General features: G+C 35.8%; 1 protein-coding gene across 5 annotated transcripts in view; it reads left to right on the top strand.

Annotated features, from left to right (window-relative positions):
• TTC13 (tetratricopeptide repeat domain 13) overlaps window positions 1–19,316 on the top strand; it is a 41,549-nt gene extending 22,233 nt beyond the window's left edge. For 2 of the 5 annotated variants that reach the window (XM_074580156.1, XM_074580158.1), the window contains 13 exons: window positions 232–406; window positions 829–985; window positions 2,116–2,246; window positions 2,602–2,734; window positions 3,236–3,328; window positions 7,578–7,661; window positions 9,172–9,256; window positions 11,405–11,511; window positions 12,191–12,326; window positions 13,030–13,109; window positions 14,277–14,355; window positions 16,347–16,426; window positions 19,166–19,316. In XM_074580156.1, coding sequence (XP_074436257.1) covers window positions 232–406; window positions 829–985; window positions 2,116–2,246; window positions 2,602–2,734; window positions 3,236–3,328; window positions 7,578–7,661; window positions 9,172–9,256; window positions 11,405–11,511; window positions 12,191–12,326; window positions 13,030–13,109; window positions 14,277–14,355; window positions 16,347–16,426; window positions 19,166–19,289 — 1,464 coding nt within the window. In that variant the 3' untranslated portion in view covers window positions 19,290–19,316. Of the gene's footprint in view, window positions 1–231; window positions 407–828; window positions 986–2,115; window positions 2,247–2,601; window positions 2,735–3,235; window positions 3,329–7,577; window positions 7,662–9,171; window positions 9,257–11,401; window positions 11,512–12,190; window positions 12,327–13,029; window positions 13,110–14,276; window positions 14,356–16,346; window positions 16,427–19,165 lie in introns of all 5 variants that reach the window. The other 3 variants (XM_074580155.1, XM_074580157.1, XR_012586159.1) reach the window with 2 other exon arrangements.

The following is a 19,316-nucleotide window of genomic DNA, read 5'->3' as shown; positions in this document are numbered from 1 at the left end:
ACTGACAGTTCCTTTTTTTTTTCCCCTTTAATGAAGCTGAAAATATATTTTTCTTACATTTGCTAGCAATTTTATCTGCTTAGCATCATTGAAAGAAAATTGTGATGGAAGGGGATCTTAATATTCACCAAATCTTTTCATGCAGGTCTTCTGACCAAACAGGTTAGTTCTATTTGAAGATACTCCTTCTTTCTCATGATTTATGGGTGTTTTGTTCCTTTCATCTCCTAGAGATGTCTCCAGCTTGAACCATACAATGAAGTATGCCAGTACATGAAAGGTCTCAGTCATGTTGCAATGGGACAGTTTTATGAAGGCATAAAAGCTCAGACTAAAGTTATGTTAAATGATCCACTACCAGGTCAGAAGGCCACCCCAGAATATCTGAAAGTGAAATACCTCCGAGGTAAGTTGGAATTGTTTTTCTTTTTTCAATATGCTTAAATCCTTTGAGAACCCTAAAAGTGCAAACACGCTTGTAGCTATGGCCATTTTAAAGAAACCATTGTGTGTTCCCATGAGTGCTGTTGAGTACGTCTGTTAAAAAAAACATACACTGATTCTTATTTGTTCATAAAGTTAAAAATGAGGACCACAAATGAAATAGACATTTCTGTATAATGGTAGAGAGTGTTGTGATACTTAGTTGAAATGGACTTATTTCTATCTTGGAAATTAGCTAATAGCAAAATTAAGTTATCTAAGAGTGATGACTTACTAAAGTCGTGTTGGTTAACTGACAAACACATAGTCTGTTTTTTGTTTTTATGTGATTACGTAAGTAGGCTGATTATGCAAATGGTATTTAATTTTCTTTCTTTCCTCCAGAGTATTCTAGATACTTGCATGCACATTTGGATACCCCTCTTACAGAGTATAATGTTGATATAGATCTTCCTGGAAATTTCAAGGACCACTGGGCCAAAAATCTTCCTTTTCTTATAGAGAACTATGAAGAACAGCCAGGGTTACAGCCACATATAAAGTAAGTACTTTTTAGTTTTTTAAAGCCTACTCCAAATGTTTTTTTCAGTTTGATTTTTTTTTTTGTTTAAAGTGCTATTCCGATGCATTATAACAGCATAAATGTTTAATACTATAAGAAAGTGGAATTCCACTGAGTGCATAAATCCTTTTCAAAATCATAGGGATTGGAGTTGGTTTAGCTCATAGAAGAGGAAGAATGAAATTTAGGATGATTTTCCTCATGTAATCAATAATATTCACGTGAAGTTGTTTCATATTCTATGGCTTTACTGATTAACTATTCTCTTTCTTGCAATTAATATTAAGGAGTTGATAAGTTTGAGATGCTCAGTGTAGTGTTATGTAGCATCCTTATTACAGTTTCTTGTTGTATGTTAAGCTTTTATTTTGTTATAGGTGTAATTTTCTAGATACTTAATAGATTTTTAATGGCAGCTGGGTTTCACTGTGAAAAAATATTCTTCGCAATAATTTAGACAACCAGTATTTTAGGAGGAGGGTGATTTCAGTCAACAAAGCAGGGGATTAGGCTTCAAAAAATATATAGCTAAAGGAAAGATAGCAATTTCTCCTGCTGTAAACTAGTTTCTAGATATATTTTCATGTATTGGCTTTGTGTAAAAAAAAAAAAAAAAAAAAAAAAAAAAAAATCGCTGAGTTAAAAATTTGTAGCTCTTGTTTATATTGACTAGAATCCACGTTTTTAGCACAAGAAGCTTTTAAAGAATTAAGGGAGAAGTGATGGAATAAGGCTTCTGGTTTCTATACATATTCTTTTCTTACTTAGTGTTGAAGTTCCTCAGGGTGAGTGTAATACTGAAGGATAATATATTATCTGTGAATTTTGCTTAGTATCACTTATGAGCAAGTCTGAAGGTGAAACACTGGTTGTGACAGTAATAAGACCTATCAATGAATTTGGGAAGATCAGGATTGAGATATTGAGTGTCACTGCCATGTACTGTATATGTTCAGTGGGGTGGGAGGAGGACTGAGTGTGTTTTATACTGCTTTTAAGTATTTCTCACACAAACGGTATTGATTATCAGACAAACAAATTTGTGGTTTACAACTTTCAGAATTTTTATTGCCAAGTTATGTCTGATGCATGTTTTTCTCCTCTGTAAGAGATGTGTTATTTCAGAATTTTGAAAGCTATAAGCCTGATGTGCAAGAACTCATATGTGTAGCCGATCATCTGGGTTCCATGATGCAGTATGAGACACCAGGATTTCTCCCAAATAAAAGAATACATAGAGGTATACTGAAAATACACAGTAAATTTCAGTGGGGAAAAAAACACACAATGTGGTGATAATAATGGTGATAATAATCACAATAATAATGGTGATAATAAAATAAATTAACTTTATGGTCTGTTCCTTTCAAATCACATCAAAAGTTTGAAATGAAAGTAATCATTATGTGAGCACTTTCTTGACCTAATTGGGGACTGGAAATAATGATCTCCCAGATATTATTGATGTTGGCTATTCTTTTCCTGTAAATATATCACTTTCCTGCTTCAGTTTTTCTATCTGTACAAAAATGAGTGTTTGGCTCTAACTGGTTTTCTGTTGTTGTTTGTCCCTCTCTCCTCCTCCCCCACCGCAGCAATGGGATTGGCCACTCTAGAAGTAATGCAAGCTGTGCAGCGGACTTGGGCAAACTCAAAAGTTCGGATGAATGGGAAAACAAGACTGATGCAGTGGAGAGACATGTTTGATATTGCTGTGAAGTGGCGAAGGTAATGGTAAAAGAAGAGAAAGAACAAGCCTTATGTTTGCTGTAATAATGACGTGTGTGTGAGTTAACCAAAGGGCTGAAGTCACAGAGGAAAAAATGAACACATGCTACCACTCTAACTAGAAAGTGTTCTGGTAAAACATAAGGATGTTTCAGATACAAGGAGTGCAAAGAAGAAAAATAGTCCATTTTTCTTCTTTTTTAAAAGAGGGAAAGAGTTCAGAATAGCATTTTCTGGTTAAGGCAAAGCTGAGAAAGACCATAGGATACATTGCAGCTTAGGCTAACAAAAACAAACAGTTTCAAACTCCAGCAACATAAAATGCTTAGGAGTTGGGGTTTTTTTCTTATGAAAATCGTAAATGCATTTCAATAAAAAGTTTTTTTGTGATCTCTGAATTCTAGCTTTTGCCTGAAATTATTCTGTGTGTGAACAAAGCTCAATTAAAAATATTACATGGAGTGAAATGTGTGCCATTATTAATGTCCTTTGTCTTTGTAGGATAGCTGACCCTGACCAGCCTGTGCTTTGGTTGGACCAAATGCCTGCCCGAAGCCTTAGCAGGGGTTTCAATAATCACATTAACTTAATCAGGTATGAGAGTTTTAGCACACAGTCTTCCCACGCACACTAGGGATTGTACCAAAACTTACCGGCTGTTCATGAAACAGCATATTTCAATATTGAATGTATATTTGCTTATTGTTTTGCTTTAATATTTATTTTATATTTTCTAATGGAACATTTGGGGTTTTGCACCTCACATTTTCCCTCACTTCCTCTTTTTCCTGAATTTCAATTGTACAACTGAGTTATCGCAAGATCTAACTAGGATCCAGAAGATGCATATTTTTATGTGCTGTTTTTAATTCCCAAATAATTTAATTTTTACATTTAACGTAAAGTTCATCACAGTTGTAGTTTTTGCAAATGCTGCTTCTCAAAGATAGTGGCAGCAGTAGTGAAACAATGCTGTTCTATTAGCTTTAATACCAATTTACAATAGAGAGGAAAAACATAATTCTTGTAGTTGTTTTCAAAGCAGGCCAAAGCAAAGCAAAAATGACAAAATAAGTAACCTGCGAAAGGTAATGGTTGCACTTTCAAAGAAAGGTAAAATTTTTAAAAGTTTCAACCACTGTTGTACGTTCCATCTTCTCCCATGCTGCAAGACCCAGTATCGTAGTCACGACAGTGCTACCTCCTATGACGTGGTAGAAGTGTGAGAGGCTCAATGTGGCAACATCACTGTCAATCACAGGAGCAGAGTGTGTTTGTGTAAGTAAATATGTAGCCAGGTTTCATCTTATTTCCTCCCTTCCCCAGCCCTGCCTATGGGAAGTACTGAATCTTTGAACTGTCATTCTCCTTTTTTATCTATTTTCTTTCTTTTTTTGAGAAGCTGTGTGGAAAAAGGATAAGGGAAGCGAAGTCTTCTCAAGAATTATTTCAGGCAGAGAAAAGCAGTGATGCTGTAATGCTCACACAGAGGCTAATGAGAATTTGTCCTCGCTCTTACTTCCACCCTAGGGAATGGAGCCTAGCATCTCCTGCTTTACTTTAGGGAGTGGGTACAATGTAGTGTTAAACTCTAATGCAGATCCAGTTGCCTTGCAGGACCTGCTGCTTCTTGAACAGTCTTATGCTTGGGCTTCTGTCTTCCCTCAAGCCAAGTGTTACGCTTGGGCTTCAAGCTCTGTCCGTCTTTGCCGTTGCTGCATTTTTCTCTTCTCACACGTATAATGCAGCAGAAAATCACAATCATCTGTGCTTTGAGGCAAGGATGTGTTCCATACTTCATCTGTTTCTTCCTGGTTTTTATTTTAAACAGAAGAATAAAAGCTTAATTTCTAGGTGATCTGTTCTGGCAGAAGGGCATTCATGTAACAACACTTTATTATCATGCTGAAAACAACGTTGAACATTTAATCTGGGGAAATGCGTCCCAGGATCTGTACAGGATCTCTGTGTCAGCAACTCTGTTTTTCACTGCCCAAACTATTTGACTTATTTTCCTCTCATCAGAGAATGCTAGCAAAACTCATGATTTATTGTTCCCGTTGTTTTGGTGATTTCATAGAAATCTGAAACATTCTGAGTGGTAGGCCCACAGTGAATCTAATTCTGACTTTTTGGTTTTGGCTCAGCCTTAACTTTGTGGGATCTCATCAGCATTTTGGTCTTGCTTTTTTGATAGCTAGGTAGTGGTTCTTTGAAAATTATTGACTTGGCTCTTTTTTGGAAGGAACAATAGATTTGAAGCAGCCTAAATACTGCTGCCTTAGGAGTTGACCATACTTCAGTAATGGATGGTGATTGCATCCTTTTTGATTCTGGAAACCTGTACTACTTTGATCATTCTGAATCCCAAGGATTCGCTGCTTTCATTGGTCAGCTTTCTGTAGTGATTTGTTTCTGCTTTTGGATTCCCTCCTGATGATTTCGCATGAGGTGAGGGATAAAAGAAATTAATATATTAAGTGGTAATAGGTTTTCTTTAAATTTATTTTATTTTAATTTTGACACATGTTCAAGTCCATTATGATGTCTAAATGACTATTTACTCTTAATGGATTATACAGATCTGTATAATCTCCTTGCATTACTCAACTGTAAAATGGCTGCTGATTGAAGATATTAATAGGCTACAGAGCTAACGGCTTTTTGTTGATATTTGAGACCACTTTATGGTCTTTTGGCTGTTTTTCAGGAATACATACATTGCTTTATATTTGGCTTATGATTCAAAAATTATTCTCAGAACTGTCTAACTAAAGCTGAATTCTTTCTGTAGCATGACTACCCGAACACCAGGTGTAACAGAATATTATTTAGGCTGATAAATGGCCCCTTTATGTTTATTAAATATACAAAGATATAAGCTGTTCAATCAAGTAAGAAGTGTAACAATAACAGTTGGGTGTTCTTTTAGTATTCATAACAGATGTAGTCATGCTGAGCTCAAGCTGTCTCTAGGTTTTGTTTGGTCTAAATTGTACACCAGTAATTTCTGTGTGCAAAAATATTTGGATTTGATATCTGTTAACATAACCTTTTTGTTTACTCAGAATTCTTTGCATTTAAAGTCCATTATTGTTCAGTGATTCCTATCAAATGAGTCTTGGCATGGAGGCGCTAGCATTTAGTGACTGCTGAATTAAAGATTCTTTTCCAGAGTGGCAAAATGTTTGGGGAGTGTCAGAAAATAAAAACTTTTTTGTTTGTGTATTTTGAATCAATTTGGGGACCTCTTTTTAAAGGTGCATAAGAAACATCTTGCATTTCAGTGTTTGATAGGCTTCCAGATCTTAATATTCTCAAGATGCAATTATATTGGCTGTCACTACTTCTTCATGGGCCTATAGACAAGTGCAACTTTACCTTATCTCTTTTCTGGCTTAAATGATCGAAGCTACCAAGTATTGTTTAAAGTAGAGAAAATGTTTTTGAAAACTTAAGTTATTTTTGGAGGCAAAATAAGGATTTGGGATCAGCTAAACATTAATGATATAGTCAATAGTCTTATAAAAAAATGAAGACACTCTCTGAAACACTGCTATTTTTGAATTCTTGGTGGTAGTGTTTATTAAACAAGGAGAAAGAGTGGGAATAAACACAAATCACTTCTGACCACCCACCATAAGTCTCTTCTTGGTACTACTGCTTCTAGATGGCCTTACAGAATGATAGGTCTGATTTGGATGTATTTTCTAAGATGCCACTAAAGGAAAATCTAGTTCCCTTCACTGACACGCTTCTGCCTGTTGTACAGATGGTTTTTTTAATACAGATGGAAAATGATGGGACGTACAACAAGGGCAAATTATATATATAGATTTGTCTTCATCCTTCTGCTTTCCCTACCTCCCTTTCCTATGTGCAGATATATATATGTGTTGTAATTCTGTTCAGTTTTTAAAGACTGATTCTCCCATTATTCTGAGACTAGGCCTACTAAAGCGCAAGACTGTTGAGTGAGACATTAGACAGGGACTTAAGCTGCCAAAAATCACTTGGAGTGGAAAAAAAGCTAGGTGTACACACCTTCCTGTGATTGACAGTGGTTTTGCTTCCTCAGAGAGCGATAACATTTGCTTTATAAAATCTTGTTTTGTAGACTGGGAGAAGAGGAAGGACTCCTACAAATGCAATAATGGTATGTAATTTTTCCTCTCAGAGTGGTTATAATCCTAGCAGAGTTCTACCAGATTTCTAATGTATATTTTTTCCTTAGTAGTCAAGGGGGAAAACCAACACATTTTTGATGTTTTTGTTTAACAGCCACTACTTGTAACTGTAAGGAGTCAAAACAAAATTACTTCACAATACAGGGATGTAGGTGAATCAAGAAAAATGTCTGCGGACTGTCAGAGCAGATCAGCATATATATTGGCAAAATGTAAACTGGAGAGTGTTGGTTCTCCAAGTAAATCAGTGTGCAGATTGAGATTTCTCTCCTGTTCTGCAATATCTACGTGTGTAAATAACTGTCTTAGAAAGATTATATACTTGTACAAATTGATAATTATGATATAGGTGAGATTTACTGGACATGGGCACACTGAAAATTGGGAAATACGCATGAAATGTAGTTTATCAGAGAACGCCACCACTAATGGTACATGAGCTTTTGCAAGTTCACTATGGAATCTGTGTTCAAATGGGGGATTGGCAATTCACCACTTAAGACAAACCTCTAGTTCTGTCCTTTAATTTACAAAGCATCTGTGAATAAAATTCTGTCAAATATTAATGAGTAATATTTGTGTCGTAGCCCTGAAATGTTGTGTTGAAAAACAAAGCTTTAAAAAACTTTAAAAAAAGGCTTTTATTTTCTTTTTAGGGGACAGGTCATTAACATGCGGTACCTGGAATATTTTGAGAAAATTCTTCATTTTATCAAAGATAGGATCCTTGTTTATCATGGGTAAATTACTGATTTATTTATTTTTTCCCCCCTACTTCACTCCCTGTGTAATAGTGATTTGAAATTTACATGATACTCATTTCAGAAAGTCTGAGGGAGGGATGTTTTCTTAATATTAGTAAGCTCTAGTTTTCTTAGTATCTATAATTGTCTTATTTCCTACTGGAAATGCAAAATCCTATTCATTGCCACATAAAGAAACTTAATCTAATAGAAAAAAAACATTGGGAATTACAGTATACCTAAAAACTAATGACAGTGTTGAATTTGTACACACAGTTTTGGCATGAGCGGGTCTCAGTTTTTTCTAGAAATATGTTTTATTAAAGATGTTGGGTTTCCTACTGGTAGAATAGAGTGCAGTTTCTCTGAATATTGAGATTGAGTTATTAAATAGTAAGAGTGAGGGGAAAAAAGGGGGGAAGAAGATATGGAAGGTAATTGTAATTGAAACTGGTGTTTGACAAGTAGGTTTAAAGGAGCAGAGAAATTTTACTACCTGTTACATAGATGGGTTAGTAGACTTTGTCCTGGGACAGAAGACAGTTGTAGAATCTTGAATGAAAGAATGTGACTAAAGGTAATCTGAAAACTTATGTTGGCATCTATTTCAGACTTTGAGTTTTTTGTGAGTAAAGTGTCTTCCCCACTTGTAGCTCATTTGTGGCAACAGTGTCCTGATAACGTTAAAAATTAAGAAACTCCTTTAGTTTAAAATTTTTCTAATTTTCTTTCTTTAATTTTTCTTTGGCCTGGTAACATATTAAATATTGAGTTCTGTTTTTCAGTCTCGTTATGCTACTTAAGTATCAAAAAATCAAAGTGCAGAAAATCCTTATAACAGTTGAAAACATTTCAGTTTTAGAAAGTTTATAATAGTCGCTGAAGGTATGTAAGTTCTGTAGTAACTGGGAAGTCTATTCTCTGTTGGGAAAAAGTTTGTTCAGAGTGAGCCAGCTGCATTTGACCTTAAACCAGAGCAATTTGTGCTCTGATCTTTAAAATAATTCTGTTCTTAAAATCTGTCTGTAGAGTAATTAATAAATGTTAGAGTACTAGTTCGATAAGTTTCTTTGTGATCCAGCTGTGCCTTCATCTGTAGTATTGGCATACCTTTGAGGCTATACAGATGCATATATTTTTGAGAAGAACGTTTCTAACACTAACTCTGTTGTTCTTCCATCTTTCCTCATCAACAACCCCTTGCCCACACGCAGTCGTGCAAATGCTGTTTAATGCTTTAGAGTGGCCAACAGCAAATGAATAAGATAAACCGGAAGTTTGAAGTTGAGGTTTGAAGCTGAAAAAATAAGATGAGCTGATACAGGAGGAAATTACTCCTTGAAAAATAGGAGAGTGTGCAGCCAAGTATGAAGGAACTAATTTTTAAAAAACAAAGAATGAAATAACTTTCAATAGCTTATTCCACTATGGCTACTTAGGTTAAAGCTAGATGGATTTCCAGAAATGCTACGTGTTCAACAATTGTGATTCTGTATTTTTTTTCCAGTGCTAATAATCCAAAAGGACTGTTAGAGGTTCGAGAAGCTTTGGAAAAGGTACATAAAGTCGAAGATCTTCTTCCCATAATGAAGGTAAATTAAAGAAAAACTTCAAAACATGATAAAAATAATAAAATGTATTCTGGGAGATACCCAGTTCGTCAGAATATAACCATTGTGTATAAGCTTAAAATGAATAACTGGAAACACTATCTCAGGTTATTTCGAATCTGCATATGTAGGGTATGACCTTCCCTTTGGTCTATGCAGGCTTGTGATGTACATTTGAAAGGCTTGGCCTAACTGAATTGGTGCAGGTCACTATGTGGTGGGGCTGGCAGGGGGGGAATGGGGGAATAGCTGCCCTTAGTTGACTGATAGCTAATCTGAAATGAAATCCTGGTTTACGTTCTTGTGCTTTGGAAGACCGTCAGAGGAGGAGTGAGGAAACCTGCAGGTTTTCTTCTTGCTGGTGGTGGTCTTCATAGAAAGGCTTTGGATATATAATGTGCAAAATGATTTATACTCTTATCTCAAGTAATAAGGCTTGAGCTGTGTTTAAGTAAAAGGCCTTCCCCCTCTCCTCCAAAATTAACCTGGGATGAGGAGTGTGTAAGTATTTCGGTTTGGGGAAACACTGTTACAAAGTATTTCGTTTTAAAAGGATTGGACAGGATTTTATTTAGAATAGAATAAAATTTGGGTAGAAAAAGTCATTCTACATACAGACAAACTCATTGCTTTCTTATCGGCTGTGTCCACATTGCAATTTCATATGTAAGCAAAGCTGATGGATTGCCATAGAAGAGAGCTCTCTGAAGATATGTTACTGCTACTACTCATAGACTGTCTGGGTTTGGATTTGTTCACGGTAGTACTGCTAACTTATTGTGCACTGCAGATGTCTTTACAGTAACCACATGGCTCAAGCACTAAATTTTTCTATGGGTTTTTTTAATATGTATTACTAATATAAGTGTCTTCAGAGAACATACCATAATTTTGGAGGTCCTTTTTATATTACTGTCTTGTTCTTGGCCTTGAAAGATGAAGCCAAGTGGATAGTAACTGAACTTAAACAAAAACTTGTGATGAAGAGGTAATAAATGCTGGGGGGTGGCCAGGCGTACGTGTAGGTCAGTAGGTGTTCCCTACTGACACACACATGTACAAATAGGGCCCTGTAGAGCACCTAAAATGGCTACTGTTAAATTGTAGGCCAGAAAAAATGCTATTAGTGGAGTTAAAAATATAGGTTACTCGAAGAGGATGATGAAAATATATAAACATAATGGACTATACATGACTTATTTCAAAATAAATGTCTCAACTTGCAGCAAATATTCTTACTGGTTTTCATGTATATTTTGCTCTTTGAATATCCTGTATCCCATTCCAAATTGTATGGAAGTGGAATGCTTTCTCGTTAGAGGCGTTTAGATTTGTTTCTTTAAAATAAATCCAGATTCTCTTTAAACAAAACGTCCTGTATCACAAGTTCTGTCTTAAAATAAATAATTGCATGAGTGGTTCATTCAACACTATTGGGTAATAGTCATTAGTAGTGCCTGTATAAAATGAACGTCTGCTCATATTGTTGTAGTTTGGCTATTCGGGTAGTTGGGGAATGTTGTATGTCAAAAGCTGGGCTTTTGGCTTTACTTAAATACAGTTTTTCCTGGTTTATACAACTCTTTGGCTATAGTATTATACTTAGATAATGTAGCTTTGTAAAATTTTTAAACTTTGTGATATTTTTGCTTATGATGAGGATAAATATTAATTGAAACAGGATCACAGTTAAGAAATTGTTGCTGTGAGCTCTTTTCTGGAACCTGTGCTTAGACTAATGCTGCTGCTTCTTAGTATAAACATAAAATAGCCTCTTAAATTCTTGCTTTTCCGTTAACATTGTTACACCAAAAGGTTGCTATCAAAATGCAACTTGGGGAGAAATCTGTACAACTGAAGCTGCTTTGTACAGTTGCTTTTCATAAACAGTGCTGCTTTATAGTCACTATATAAAGTTGAATGTCAATATGCCTCATTCAATGTTTATGATTTCCATTCAGTAGGAAATAAAGGAGAAATGAAATAATGTAGTTGACAGTAACTCTTTGTCCTGTTCCCCCAGTTTGTCCATTTTAATTTCTGCTCCATGTATTTTAGGTGTTTCAAAACAACAGCTAGGCAGTCTGTCTTCACCCTAATATTACTTTCTTTTTTTTCTTTTGAAAGCAGTTTAACAGTAAAACAAGAGATGGGTTTACTGTGAACACAAAAGTCCCAAGCCTCAAGGATCAAGGGAAAGAATATGATGGATTCACAATTACGATAACAGGAGATAAGTATGTTTGCTATTTTCAGGGGTTCATGTACATTAAATAATGATGTAGTATTAGCAATTAATTTTCTCAAATGCTATTTCTATTTGCATGAAGTGGGTTTTGTTTTTCACTAGTGACATTTTTTTAAATAACTAAAATATTTTTTGGAGAAAAAATTTTGGTGTCAGTAAAACAGTCTAACTTTGTTCTGCACAACCTTTGTTCTCTATCAGTCAGACTGTTTTGATCCATAGCTTGTAACTATACTTTTATACCAAAACAATTCCCTTTTGGTAGCTCAAAAGTTAATAAGACTACACTTTACATTCTATAGAAAAATCTCAAGCCCATGAAGATATTTTAAAATTTCATATTTCTTTTTTTACCTACACTTTAAGTGAAATGCTAATGCTTGGCACATATTCTTCAATGGAAGTACTTCATCTGTGATTAGACAGCAATCTTTATGTACTCTTTCAGACAAACTTACAATGTGACAAAACAGTTTTGATTCAGTGATTTTTTTTTTTTAATTTTTTTTCCTAAAAAGGGGGGCAATGCTTAGGGAAAATGATAGGAAAAAGGTTATGATATGGTATTTAACTGTGGTATGTTTGTAACTTACCCTGGATATTAGATTATGCATCAAGTTCTGTTCAAAAAATTTCTTACCTCCTTTTTTGATTTCTCTACTTGATAGAGTGGGGAACATATTATTTTCGGTAGAAACTCAGACAACAGAAGAGAGAACGCAGCTGTATCATGCAGAAATAGATGCGCTATATAAGGATCTAACCGCTAAAGGAAAAATTCTAATTCTGTCTGCAGAGCTGGGGGTAAGGCTGTTCTAATGGAAACGATGAATTCCTTGATAAAATTTTATTATGTTTTCATACCTTATGCTTAACAGTCAATTTTCTAATAATTTTTGACTGAGATCTTAAATAATAAAATAAGCTGCTTGTTTAAGCCTGTTTATGACAAATACCGTAATAGGTTGCCATAATTCCATCTGTTACTTTAAAATTTGCTATGCTTTGCTGCAGTAATAGAGTCCAGACAAGCTCTCAATATCACAGTGTATTCCTTTCCCCCTCCCCCACCTTATTTTCTTTATTTTTCTCATGGGTCTGTGTTCACTGTTTCATCTTCCTGATGAGCACTGCCTAGGAATTTGGTTCATGGTGGCTACACGTAAGATGAGAAGTAACAGGAATTCATGAGAAGCACTAGAATTGTGTTGATTCGTATCGCAGTGAGAATCTGACTACATCTGAGCTTGTGCTTTCCATTTTTCATCCTTTAACATTGTGTAGATGAAATATGTTTCAGCTAAATTTTAAAGGTACAACCAAATAATTTGCTTAAACATCTGTTAATCAAACTTCAACTTTTCAGCTTGACGTTTTTCACATTTGAAATGGTTCTTTAAAAAAAATCATCATAGTACTGTAAGACCTTCCAATATGTGTTCCTTTATGTGGTATTACCCAGCTATTAAATTATCGTTAATTCATTGTTTTTTTCCCCCTTGCTTAGGAAGTAGATGCTGTTTGCAACTTGATCCTATCATTAGTTTATTACTTCTATAATTTAATGCCGCTTTCAAGAGGATCTAGGTTAGTGGTTTTATCATATCTGTTATCTTTGATATACGCTGTAAAATGTCCATGTGCTGCAGTATCTTAATATATTTTGGAATATAAAAAAAAAACTAAAAAAGCTCTAGGTTGAGCTGTGTGGCCTGCACAGTCTCTCATTTTGTGCTGCCATGGTGATGGGTACTGACTTAGTACTGTTTTAAAAGCTAGTTTGCAATTGCTGGTGGTAACTATTCATAGCTGCATGTATATTTAAAATGATGAGTAGTCTGTATTTATAGACTTCATCTCACAGATTGAGAAGTGTCATTTTTAAATTGTAATGCTTGGGTTCCTAGTCCATATTATGTTACACCACTGTAATTTCACTCAAAAAGCGTTACGGAAATGTGTATTTAAGACAAAATATACCTTCAGATAAATTATTTTAACAAAACACACCAAAATATTTTTTTATTAATTTACTCAACTGTTAGGGTCACCAAATGAAAACCTAGAATAAAGGCCCATACGTCACAGGTCTCTTCAACTGAAATTCTAGTTTAATTCAAGCCTAGCTACATCTAAGACTATTATGAATCTCTGTTCCACAAAGCACTTAAGATCTTTAAGCTTATTATTAAACACAGTTCACTAGAAAATAAAATTTGAAAAACCTGCAGCTTTCATTGTTATAATCAGACTTTGCCTTTATCTTACAGAATGTAAAAATTAACAGAAATTCTATCTGTTTCACAAAAAAAGTTGTTGTGTTTTTTTTTTTTTTAAAAAAGTAGCTGAACAGCTTTACAGTGCCTCTAGCTCTGTTGCCATAGAGTTCATAAACTCTTCTGGGCTACAGCAAAGCTTCTTGAACAGGGGGTTGCTTTGTTTTCAGCTCTATGGAGTCTTAAGAGGTCTTAAGTCTGAAATTAAGATTCTGACTACTGTAGTGCTCTTCGGTAGTTAAACTCCATAGGATCATAACTTCATTTCAGTGCTGTTAGAAAGTAACAGTGATTTCATTTTTTAAGGGTTTCGTGTTTGTTTTTACTTCTAAAATAAAGTAACCAGGACAGTAATTTTTACTAGTCTTCTATGAAACAGTACTATATTCTGTTTGTTTTGTAGTCCAAAATAGCATTATGGAAGGACTTCTACTATACGTTGTTTGTTGTTGTTTATTTTATTTTCTTTTTTTTTTAGTGTGATAGCTTATTCAGTGATCATGGGAGCACTAATGGCAAGTGGAAAAGAAGTATCAGGAAAAATCCCTAAAGGAAAGGCAAGTATCAAAATACGCTGGTTCAGCCTTAATGGAGGAAGTAATACTTGTAAATGTGAGGAAGGAGCTGTAAGAATGAACAGAAGTTGCACACTTGTATACTGGAGATGGGTTAGCTGCATACTGTGGTGTCTTGCAGCCTGAGAGAGTTTTGAAAATTTCATTGCTGTTCTGACACAGGTGAGATTTGGAGATAGTATGTGCAGTAATTCTGGTTGGTCAAATTGCAGCACCCTGTGTTCCACAGTAATTGCATATTTGTAACTGAAGCATTTCTAGTGTGCTGGGCTGCTCTTTCCAGCTTTCTTTGAGAAGGGTTCTGAGAATACTCAGCAGAATTAGTGACTTTTCTGTCACACGGCAGAAACTTTCTGTCTTTGCTCTCAACGTATTCCAGAGCATTTAAGGCTTGGTAAGTAGAAATGTATTTGTAACTTTTCTTGATTTCTCCTTCCCCTCTGTATTCTGCTTAATTTAAAATAACTCCTAGTTTTAAAGTAACTATGTTTGATTAGTGTACCACTTTGCTCAGTAAAGGGTTTCCCTTTCTTTATTCAACTATTGGTCTGTTAGCTGTGTTACCTTTTTGGCATGAAAGGAGTGAGAACATTTCTGTTTCTTCAATGTATTGTCAAAAGAATCAGTGAAATCCTAGTGAGAATCAGAGTTGTTGAAGAAAATATCCTGTGTGGGTAACTGAAGAAAGAGCGACTTTCCCGTTTGTCCTAGAAAGCCCTGAAAACAATGACGTTTGTCCTTTCAGTACGATGAACTCCCAGTAGCTTTTAAGAGCAAACTGTACTTGCTTAGTAGCAAGAAAGCTTCCTTTTCAGTATGCCATGAAGTTGGTATCCCCACCGTTCTGTGGGAGTTCAAGCTAAAGTAAAAGACTTACGTGGGTTTTCTTATGCATCTTCTTAGGACTTAATAGGGTAGTGCATTTTGCTGACTGATTTTTATGCAGGCAGCCAGAGTTTCAGGATTACTAAAAAGCAGGATTTGTGACTTACAGGAAGCTTTGGGGACATTTTTACATTTGAGGGTTTTTTCCTGAAACAGAGTGCCTGACTTGGAACAAAACCATTTTTTAGAAAAGTTTTCACCAGCTGGAAGAAATTGTTTTCCCCTGTTGAATGAAGCTGGGATTTTATTATATTTTTTTTTTTTTTGCTAGATTCCTTGGAAGGGTATTTCTGGTCCCAAGCTTATGACAGCATGCATTAGACTGCTCTGTAGACAAAAATGTCTAGTAGTCAAGAGTCCTGTTATTGCCTGGCAGGTCAGTCAGTAGCCACGGCCAGTGTAGCTTCCAGTATTGGTTGTGGTGGGTTGTGCAAAGCCACAGAGAGTTTTAATGCCTGACATGCATGCTGACTTCCAAACTGGTGATGAGGGACAAAGTAGTCTGGGTATGGACTAGTTAGTAAATTTACCCCTGTCTTACCAAGAATATAGGTAGCGTGCTTTCAGAACCCTTTCTTGAATTCAGCCAGAGTTCACTGAACCACAAGCGTGTCAACTTAAATGTTTTAGTACTAGTGAACATTGACTGAACGTTGTTTTGATGAAAACTTATTTTCAGCTGTAGATAGGAAGTTGCACGGAGCTCTTGGCTATATGTAGTCAGCCTTGTCTGAAAACCCACTGTGGAAAGAAGTAATACAGAATGCCTGGAAAGTCCAATCTAAATCTGCCAATCGTGATACAGTATTTTGCAGAATACAGTATGTAGTAATGCGAAATCAGCGTTTTATTTGGATATTGTAATAAAGGGCTGAAGACGGTCAATATTTTCTGGCACTGACTCATTAGTATAAACATCTTGTTAAGACATAAAAAAAAAACCCCACCTAGATTTTGTCTCAAAGGAAGGATATGTTTTTCAAGATGAATTTGTATGTTAAGAATATTTGAGGATTACCTTCCTGAAATTATAGAATTTAAAACTTCTCTAATTTCTTAAGATCTCTTTAATTTTGTTGCGTTTTCAGCTGGTTGATTTTGAAGCAATGACAGCACCAGGGTCTGAAGCTTTTAGCAAAATAGCAAGGAGTTGGATGAATCTAAAAAGGTAAATATTTTTGTTCAGATGGCGGGTGGGAAATAAAATATGTGAAAGACTTTTTATATGTACAATTTAAACCTATACTAAAAAATGTTACTTAGAAATGACAAGTTAAGTAAAGGATTCAGTGTATTTTTTAACACTGTTTAGGAATTGATAGGACAAACTACTCTGTGTGTAAATTTAAATTTTATTTCTAGTCTAACAGAGTAGTTAGTAGTCTAGACATTGTTATGTGAGTGTTATCCTCTGAGAAAATTATTTGGGTTAATATTGTCTTCATTTTGTCCAGTGGTCAAATTTGCTATTTTATTATTATTTCTTTATCATTAGTAAATCTGGCAATTGAGTGAACAAAGCAGGGGAAAATTTAAACTTCTAGGTTTTTCCATTCTTATGGATCTCTTCAAACTATATATCAAAAGTGCTATTTTAATTTGTAGGAGTAGTATTTTCAAAGTAGGTAGAAGTTTTGAATACACAGAATTACATTACTTAGTATAACTGCATGACTTCTGTATAATGCTTTAAAATTTTTATTTTCTTATGAATTAATTTTTTTGAATACTGAACGCATTAATTCCTTGTCAATATTATGAATCTAGTGCGTTTGATTTGTCCCTTGGTGGTTATTCCCCATGCAAAATCTAAAAGTCGGGCCAGAGACAAAGCCAGTTTTGTCCTTCGAGTCAGGGTCAGGACACTTAAAGGGTGCTGAGAGAACTGGCTGATGTCCTTACAAGGCCATCTATAATCTCTGAAAGGGTGTGCGCATCAGGGGACGTTCCTGGTGAGTGCAGGAAAGGAAGCTTTGCGTCTGTCTTCAAGAAGGCCAGAAGGACAAACCAGGGAAACTATAGGCTGGTCAGCCTCACCTTAGTCCCTGGGAAAGTCATGAACTGAGTCCTCTAGGAAAGCATTTCAGGGTGTATGAAGGAGAAGGTGACTGCGGACTGTCAACGTGGTTTTACCAAACATTGCGCGACCCAATATGATTGCTTTCTGTGATAAAATGAGTGGATTTGGGGATGAGGAGAGAGCAATTGTTGTTGTTTATTTTTACTTCAGCAAGGACTCCCGCAATACTCTCATACCAAGATAGCACATTATGGTCTGGACAAATGGACAGCTGGATGGGTAAAAAGCTGTTTGGATAATCAGATTTAGGGGGTACTCAGCACTTTAGACCACATCTAGAATACTGCCTCCAGTTTGGGAGCAGCTGCCATAAAGGCTGTGATAAATTGGAGCAAATTCAGTGGAGAGCCACTAAGGTGGTCAGGGGGCCAGAGCATGTGCTTAGCAGTAGTGAATTGGGCTTGTTCAGCCTGGAGAAGAGAAGGCTCTGACCTAACAGCAGCTTTGCAGTACCTGGGAGTGTTGAGAAAATGGAGCTGGCAGTGCTTGGTGGGAGGACAAAAGGCAATGTTCATGAGTTGAAAGGAGGTTCAGACTGAGCATAATCTTTTCACTCTGAAGGGTAGTCAAGCAGCAGGGTGGGCTGCCCAGGGAGGCCGTGCAGTCTCCATCCCTGGCGATTTTCAAGACCTGACAGGATAAAGCCCTGACACCTTGGTCTGACTTTGCAGCTGACTGTGCCTTGAGCAGGATGTTAGGTCACAGACCTCCTGAGGTCTGGTCCAACCTGAGATATTCCGAGAGCCTGAGGAACTCTGCAGCTGCTGTTAGTGCCTAATATCTCATACTGATAAGAGTTGTTTAACTTAATCATTATCAGTGGTTTTCAGCCTGGTGTATTTTACTAGACTATAAAGTCTCTTCCTAAATGAAGGAGGCTTTTAAGAAGACTCAAGGACATCTTTGTCAGACTCCAGCTGAAGGTCTACGTGTAAATGCAGTCAAATTCAGCATTTATTACGGAGTGTCATTTTTAAACTACAGTGTAGCAAGTTGTGTTTTTTATTAAAAGTAGTCGGCACAAATATTGTGACTTGGTTGTCTTGGAAATATAAAATATTTATGGTTCCCACAATTTTTTACTGTAAATCTCCCAATTCATATACTCATCTTCTTTCTTAATCCTCTGTTCCTGTCTCTTTTTCAGACATATCTTTACCAAAGGGGAAATTCTCTTTTTGGGAGCAAATTCAACTTAAGTCAATTCCACCTTACCTATGTGTTTCTGACACTCTCAGTTGTACTCTTGGAATTCGTGGGAATCCATAGCAAACTAGATCAGGGAACTGATTTGTGTTAAAAATAACCTTCCCAAACCCAAAATTTATTTTTAACCAAGACCATTTTGTAGCATAGTCCCACCAATAGTATTGCTGGCTCAAATTAGATGTATAATGGGCAAGGAACGAGGCAGAGTGAAGAAAATGTTAAAGTTGGCTTTGCTTGATGCTGAGAAAAATTTCTGTAGAACCACGGCCTAAAGGACTTGAAGTAATAATATGAAGGTAATTAACCTGAGTGGCTAATTTGTCTGTGGTAGAGGAATAATAGTGGGTAAGTAAGGCTTGAAAACCTAAAGTAATAACATTTTGCTTTAACTTCTGCCACTTATGAAGGCTCTTTTATGTAGTCATTATTTTCATTCTGTATAGCTGTATAGTGAGTGAGAAATCATGAGAAGCAAGAGCTGGTTGTGGGCAACAGATTCTTAGCATCAGGTCCCAAATTTGTTGGAGAAGGGGAGGAAAAGAAGTATAAGCTAATATGTTAACTTCCAGGTAAATCATAATACTCAGCAAAAGATAATTTTTTTTTCTTCTCTTTCAGTATTTCACCTTCCTACAAGAGCCTACCATCAGTATCAGAGACTTTTCCAACCCTGAGAACGATGATTGAAGTACTAAATACAGACTCATCTCATTGTCTAAAAAAAACTATAGTTGTTGTATAATTTATGCAAATAAAAGGCCAAGAGGTA

Source organism: Larus michahellis, chromosome 3 (genome assembly GCF_964199755.1).
Source record: "Larus michahellis chromosome 3, bLarMic1.1, whole genome shotgun sequence".
Lineage (NCBI taxonomy): Eukaryota > Metazoa > Chordata > Aves > Charadriiformes > Laridae > Larus > Larus michahellis.
The sequence above is the reverse complement of the archived record's forward strand: the minus strand, read 5'-3'. Positions and strand labels throughout refer to the sequence as shown.